This window comes from Octodon degus, unplaced genomic scaffold, assembly GCF_000260255.1.
Source record: "Octodon degus isolate 3935 unplaced genomic scaffold, OctDeg1.0 scaffold00020, whole genome shotgun sequence".
NCBI classification, from domain to species: domain Eukaryota; kingdom Metazoa; phylum Chordata; class Mammalia; order Rodentia; family Octodontidae; genus Octodon; species Octodon degus.
The window spans coordinates 21,154,036-21,161,126 of NW_004524596.1; the positions used below are offsets into that span (position 1 = coordinate 21,154,036).

Sequence of the window (7,091 nt, forward strand, 5' to 3'; positions counted from 1 at the left end):
TACTACATAAATAAATCAGAATCAGATCAATAGCAAATTGAGTAGTAGTTCTAGTTGATTTTTTTCAAAGTTATCAATCTGTTTCTGACACATTTAGTAGTTTATTAGTTAAGATTGATATTTACAGCCTATGCTTTTTTTTCCTATGCTTTCTTGATATGGGTTCACTTTTAAATGAATTTGAACTCAAATATGTGATTCATGCCAGTCTAATCAGCGAGCCAATGAGAAACAGTACATCTCTCTCTCTCTTTCAAGCTTCTAATCTCCCTTGAGTGCCCCCTGTTGTCAGGACCTAAGAAGACATCAGGAGCTAAAGAAGAAATGTCTTCCAGCCTCAGAGGCAGAATGGGAGAAGTGAGGTTTTAGCTGGGTGACAACAGTTATTAAAGGGCACACTGACCTCTAATAAAAGTGAAAGAAACCTTTATATTACACAGGCCCTTAGGTGGTTTGAGTCAAAATGGTGCTGTCAGTGCTTGAGAGGGCAAAACTTTCTTTGGTTTACAGGAAGATGATAAGCAGCTTCCAGTTTTGTTATCACCCAGGTCTTTGTTTCTTAGGAAGGGTGACCATATGCAAATAGTTTAAGGAGAAAGTAAGAAACAAGACAAGCACTCTGGGAAGCAAAAATGACTCCCGGGGAGACTGGATTTCTGCAGTTTGATAGCATGACTGGTATGAGATCCAGCATAAGGGCCATTCCACTGAGAAAAGGGTTCCTCTGCCAGGGAACTGACGACTGCTAGGTTTCCCTAATTAGAACAGCATCAGAGTGCTGAGGCACACTCCTGACAGTGAAGTGGTTTGGTGTGATAGGTGCATTTTTAATACTATTTGCTGGCTCCCAGATACATAGTTCAAGGTGGCCTGGGCTAGTAAACAGGGGTGGAAAACATATCCTCATACATTTGCTTCATGGCTGGAAAACAAGCAATTTAAGAGAAGACATCTGCACACAAAATTTGAACAGAACTCGGAGCCCATCAAAACATGGATTTGGTGGCTTAGCATCTGGCTGCTAAGCAACACACTTCTTACATTCAAAACAGAGTAGTAAAAGTAGAATCAGGGTGCCAGCTCTGGGCATTTTTCATTGAAAAGAAATAGCTATGAAATTTTTCATTAAGCCTTAAACTATCTGATTTCTATGAGACTGGAGAACTTGTGGTCTCTCCTCAGTCTTCCTGATTTTTACTTTCTTAAGCATTAGAGGGGTTGGGGAGATGACTCAGTAGAATAAGTGCTTCCCCGGCAAGTGTAAGGGTCTGAGTTCAATCCCCGTTCCACAAAAAAAAAAAAAAAAAAAAACAACATTAGGAAACTTATGTTACAAATGAATACTGCGTAAGAATCTTGAAAGATCTTTAAATTAGATACATCTATTCCTAGTACATGTGTTTTTCAAATATTCAGTTTTCATAAAATTAGATTTCTATACCAGAGGTCCAACCTCAAACTAAATGAGCTTTGCGTAACCTGAACTATGCTTTTTTATGGCAAAGGGTCCAGAAAGGGACCATGTAAAATATTTTCCATGTGGAGACTAGTTTGTAAAAAGTATGTTATTACAAAATTATTAGAATTAAGATATACTGTTAATTTATTTTTCCTTTGCTTTCATGAATTTACAGTGTGCTGGTAAGTTTCACAGTTTGGATAATATAAATTGTTAACTATCCAAACAAAAACACAAACCACAAGAAGGCAATAGACATCATTTAGAATTCCTACCTCAGTTTTGTTCTGGAAAACAATTAAGAAAATTAGGATCAGAGAGCAATGAGTTATGGGTCTTCTCATTTTTATTCATTTTAGAAGTATGACCACTATAGGCTTTTATTCCAAAATGTAAGTAAATTATTAATATGACCTAGTCTTTGCAGTGATATAACTACAAAAGTATTTTTTCCTCTCTCTTTAGGGAGCCTCATTCCATAAACTCAATAAAGCCTCCTTCTTGGCAGGCTTTTGTGATATTAGCAAAGCAAGGAAACCTAGACATGGAAAGTTGCTTATGAAAGAAAAAAAGAAGACCTGGAAGCCAAATAAGAAAGGGATAGTTTTACAGGAGAACTTCACAGGGAAGCTACAAGCTGAATATTCCAGCATTTCAAAGACACACATTGTACAGAGGAAGTAAAGGATGGCTTCCAGAATATCACTTAACGAAGAGAATGATTTTCCATGGTACACAGCCCTGGGCAATGCCCAGTTTTCCCTAAAGTGCTGCCCCTCTAGTCTCTTTGTTTACATGTGGTTTACACTTATGCAAACCCCAGGAACCACAAGTGTTTCTCTACTCTAAATTTATCAACACTTTTCCTTCATACCGCAGGTACCTTAAAAAAATAGAAAAATTAGTAGCAAAGCTGTGTGATTTTGAAGTTTCCTACAAGGCATCATCAATTTCCTATTCTTGCCATTTGCTCCATTTATGTCTTTACATAATATTTCAATGTTTACGATCCTTTATCTACTCTGGAGCGGTCTCAGACACCTCAAGAATGAGCTTTAGAATCTAATTCTTCCCAGCCATTTGAGAGACACGGTTTAAAACTGCCAATCAAAGCAGAGCTGTGAAAACTGAGGCTTAGAACTACCTGCAAGGCGGGCCCCAGACTGATCTGGACTTTGCTTCAATGTCTCACTACTTGGTGGTCTAATAACTGTGAAAATAGATATTGCCTTTCTCTCAAGCTTACTGATGCATATCTTTCCTTTCCTGTAAACATCTGTCTTAAAATGAGAAAATCCTGGGAAGATATTCCTTTTCCATGTTTGGATTCTTTGCCCAAATACTTTGAACGAATTTTAGAAATATATTCATCCAAAACCCAAACCTGTGTGTTGGATTCGGCCCTTCTCTGGCAGCTCAGTTGGCCTGGGCAGGGCTTGTGATGCACACACTGACTGACTAGGGAAGGGCTTGCTACTGCCTGGCTAGTCTGTCCCTTCAGCTGATTGGGTGCCTATTTCTTTCTGGCCCTCCCACATTCCTTCCTTCCCAGGAACCCAGATTCCAAGGTGGATGTGTAAGAAGAACTCCAGTATTGGGCCAGATTAGGAGGAGTCATTTAGAAAGTCTTCCTTTCTCTTGTGCTGCAGAAGCAGTTCACATAGGGTCATTCACAAAGGAGAATCATGAGATAAAAGTGGTTACCACAGATGAACCACTGAGCTCTTTCTATTCAGTTGGACAGAGTCCTAATATTGGGTTCACTGGAAAGTAGAGGACTGATGCATCCAAAGGCAAACCTGCTTTCCCGTTTCCCTACTTAACGTGGTATATTTCCAGAATTCTAGTGCCTTCTTACCGAGTTTAACTGTCTGCGCTGTTCTGTCACAGACAGGATGACATCCAGAGTCACTGACTGCTCATTGCCTGAGGTGGTGCAGTCACCCAGGCAGAAATTGCTACTGAAGCTGAAGGCAGAGAAATAGAAACCGGCCGAGGTTTAGGGAAAATGCAATTAAAGGAATCCATAGTGGCAGGTGGCTTGTGTGAGAAGCAAAACCATGGGCGAGACTGCTCCTCCCACCTTCCTCCTACGCTGGAGCCCTGTGTGCCTACCCCGGTTGCACCTACCTCCCGAGTGAACAGGATGGCGGCATCGTAGTGCTCGTCATGGTCATCTCCCAGCTGGTTGTGCTGGTGCTGCCATTTGCAAAAGTTCTTGAGTGTGGTAGCCGCGTTCTTGCTCACCTCCAGACTCTTGTCTTTGTCTCCCAGCACCGTCACCTTCACCACAGCCAGGCGGATGTGGTTCTCGATGCTGGCATGGCTGTACAGCCGGTTGGCAATGGAAGCCAGGGTCAGCAGGTAATGCTGCAGGCCTCGGCCGTACATCCTGGCCATGGACGCGTCAGCCACCAGCAGCAGCTCCACCTGGCGTGCCCGAGAGATGGAGCGGCGTCTTCGCCGCCACCAGGTCTGCGGTCCTGGGTCCCCAGCTGGCGAAAACGCTGACCGGTCTGGGAGCTGTGGAGCCAAGGCTGAGGGTCGCCCCGGACTGTTGTGCACAGGGGGGCGCTCGTGCGGCCCAGGTCGGAGTGTTGGGGTCTCGCAACTGGCGCGTGGTGGTAGGGCCTCGAAACTGAAGCCCTCGCGGGTGTAGACGTGAGGGATCCGCTCAGACTCTTCTCCGTACACGCGCACGGTGTCTGCCTCGGCCCTCGGCCCGCGCAATAGCGGCTTTATGGTGTACCGCGCGTGCTTGACCGCGAAGAAGCCGTGGAGACCCCCGCAGAGGTCAAAGACAGCCAGGGAACGAGGGCTGCCGTCTACCGTGCCCCGGTAGAAGCAGTGGCCTCGGTGGCGCCGGGATGCGCTGAGCCCGCCTCCTGCGGGCGGAAAGCCAGTAGCGCCCACCGAGCCATCCCTCTCCAAGTCTAAGAGGAATCTTCGGCCGCCCGCGTAGACTAGGTAGCCCACCTTGCCGCCTCCAGAATAGAGCTGGTCGACATTCTGCACCAGCCCACGGGCCCTGTGCTGCAGAGCCAGGGCGTGCGGGTGGCCCGGAGGCTCGACCCGCGAGAGCGCCTCCTCCCCCTGCGGCCGGCGGGGCTGGGCGGCCGCTGCAGCAGCCAGAGGCGGCCCGGCTTTATCCTGGGCAGGTGCCGCGGCCTGGGGCAGGCGGAGCGCGCACAGCAGCAGGGACGCCCACCAGAGCAGCATAGTGCGCGGCCCGCGGGGAGGGGCTGCACCACCCAGACTTTATGGGAAAGTGTTATTCGCTAGGGAAGTGGCCGGGGCGGAAAGGGGGCATCCACACGGTCGCTTGGAGGCTGAGTCAGGTGTCGGAGCGAGAGGGAGGGGGAACGCAGCAGGGCCAGCCTGTCGGCCGCGATGCCAGCATGCGAACTTTTCTTTGTTGGTTTGGAAAATGTTTGGATTTGTGGTTCGGAAAGAGAGGAAATAGAGAAAAAGGGGGAGGGGGAAAAAAAGAAAGAGGGGGGAAAAAATAAAGAATGACAATTGCCGGGTGGTGGAGATTGAGCAAAAGCAGGAAAAGGAGAAAAGCAAAATTCAGTCGCGATTCTCGCACCAAGAAAAGTAGAGAAGGAATCGCGCAGCCGGCGGGCAACTAGTGCGCACCGCCTCCAGGCCCCGCGCTCCGGGACTGGGCGACTGTGGAGTTTCCCAGCTCTGGGGCCCACTTCCTTCCTTATTTAGTGGGTTTCTTTAGCTCTGCTGGAAGCAGGAGGAAAGGAAGAAAGAGACGGAAAAAGGCCATAAAAATTAAAGCAAAGAAGCAGGGGGTGGCCTGCGGCGGCGAGCTGGAGAAGAGGCGCGTCCGTCCGTGTCCCTCCGGCGGCGGCGTCCTCCTGCCCGCGGTCATCCCCAGTCCGCCGCTGCGAGCGCCGAGAGCAGCGCGAGCGCTGTGAAGATGCGAGGAGGTGGAACAATGAATTTATAGCGGCATGCCATCCTGCAATGGCAATTTCAACAATTCGTCACTGCACGCTGCCTCTTAAAGGGAGAGCTTCCCCCACCGCTCCCACCCTTCCCCGTCCGCGCCTAATCAGAGGGGGGAGGTGAAAGGAAAGGAGGAGGGCGATCGAGGAAAGCCAGACCCAGCAGAGGAAGGGACCGGGACCTGATGCAGTGGAAGGAGGGACAAAGGAGGGAGCTTCGGCAGGAGGGGGGAAAAGTATTTGGGCAAGAAAAACAAAATTCTCTTGGCCTCATTTAAAGCCACAGCGAGTCCGGGTCTCTGTGATATTTCACAACCAATCGGCGTTGGCTAACCTCGGCTTACCTCATCTCCTGAGGGGATGTTTTGGTGTGCATTTAGCGTTATTGAGACATTTTAGGTCTCTCCCTGCCTTCTTCTCGCTTGCTTTCCTTGCCCGTGCGGAAGTTCCTGCCTCAAGTTTTTTCCCTTCTGCTTGCTGGTGCGCTCTGCTGCGCAGACCTCCCCACTCCACCCACCAGCCACAGACGGCTGTCCGCTTCCAGGGCGTCCCTAGGCCAGCGCTCCTTTGCTTCTTCCCAACCCTCCGGGTACACTGTTTCCTGCCTCTTTATTCCCCAGACTTTTTGAGCTCTACCGCTAGCCGAATTCGGGCTCTGGGTGACTAACTTCTCCCGGCCACCAGCAGAGCAGCGGGGCAGCGGGACAGCCGCGGGCTCTTCCTGGCGCGTCGCTTCGCCCTGAGCGCGGCTGTGCCCGGGGCAGGTCGGCCTGCGGCTTGGGAGCTCTGCACCTCTGTGTGCGCGGGCTGCCTTCCCCTGCCTTAAGCGAGTTTTTCCAGTGACCACGATCTGACACTTAATCCCAACCCCTGGAACTTCCTCTGCTTTAGAAAGGCAAGAAAGAGTGAACTCTTGAAAGGAACTTTACTCAGTTATTCCCCCCCCCCATTAAAACTTTGTGCTTATATTTTTTCTTCTTAAATAATAATTAAATGAGAAATGTGCATATATGTAGTTACTGTGTCTCCTAAAATAACCTTTCATTCCCATAGATCGCCTCGTCTCAGAAATTTGTTGTAGGAGAAAAATATGGGAGGGGGGAAGATTGGTGCTTATTAGTATGCGGGCAGCTTTGCCACTACTACTCCTTACTCTGTTCCCTTTGTTTCCTCTAATTATCAATTCTAAGAAGGTAGAAGGAAAAATCCACGACTTTCTAACTGCTTCTGGGTAGTGGCTAAAAGATCCGCTTCAAGGCCTGAGCTCCTTCCCGGCTTCCTGATCTTCCTTAGGCCTAGGGCTGCACCAGTGCAAAACACCTGGAATAATGCTGGACTTTCCGTCTTTAGAAGTGTCTCTGATGTAAAGGAGAGCAGGGATTCCCCTGTGGTCTTCAAGCTAAACACTTCTCTGGGAGGGAATCCTAAGTGTCCCGGACTGGCTATAGGTCACCAAAGTGGAGATAAATCTCTGGAGGGAATTCCAGGGCCACACAGCAGCCGATCCAGGATGCCCTCTGCCAGCAGCACCCCCCGCGGCACGTGCAACATCTGCTTCTCCTTCATAAATTAAGGGAGCCCCTGGGTTCCTGCAGCACCCAATAGGCTCTCACGGAATCTGAGCCACATCAAGATCTTGGAAGAAGGTGCTATTGCTGAAAGCTGTCGCCTGT

The 7,091-nt window shown here is 48.9% G+C and overlaps 1 protein-coding gene across 3 annotated transcripts in view; it reads right to left on the minus strand.

The window, feature by feature from the left end:
• The window catches only part of Adamts5 (ADAM metallopeptidase with thrombospondin type 1 motif 5), a 47,412-nt gene extending 41,099 nt beyond the window's left edge, over window positions 1-6,313 (minus strand). The window contains exons 1-2 of one of the 3 annotated variants that reach the window (XM_004627706.2): window positions 5,763-6,313; window positions 3,590-5,382 (exon numbers count right to left, since the gene is read on the minus strand). In XM_004627706.2, coding sequence (XP_004627763.1) covers window positions 3,590-4,678 — 1,089 coding nt within the window. In that variant the 5' untranslated portion in view covers window positions 4,679-5,382; window positions 5,763-6,313. Of the gene's footprint in view, window positions 1-3,589; window positions 5,702-5,762 lie in introns of those variants that run through there. The other 2 variants (XM_023711191.1, XM_023711193.1) reach the window with 2 other exon arrangements.
• Between the last annotated feature and the right edge of the window lie 778 nt (window positions 6,314-7,091).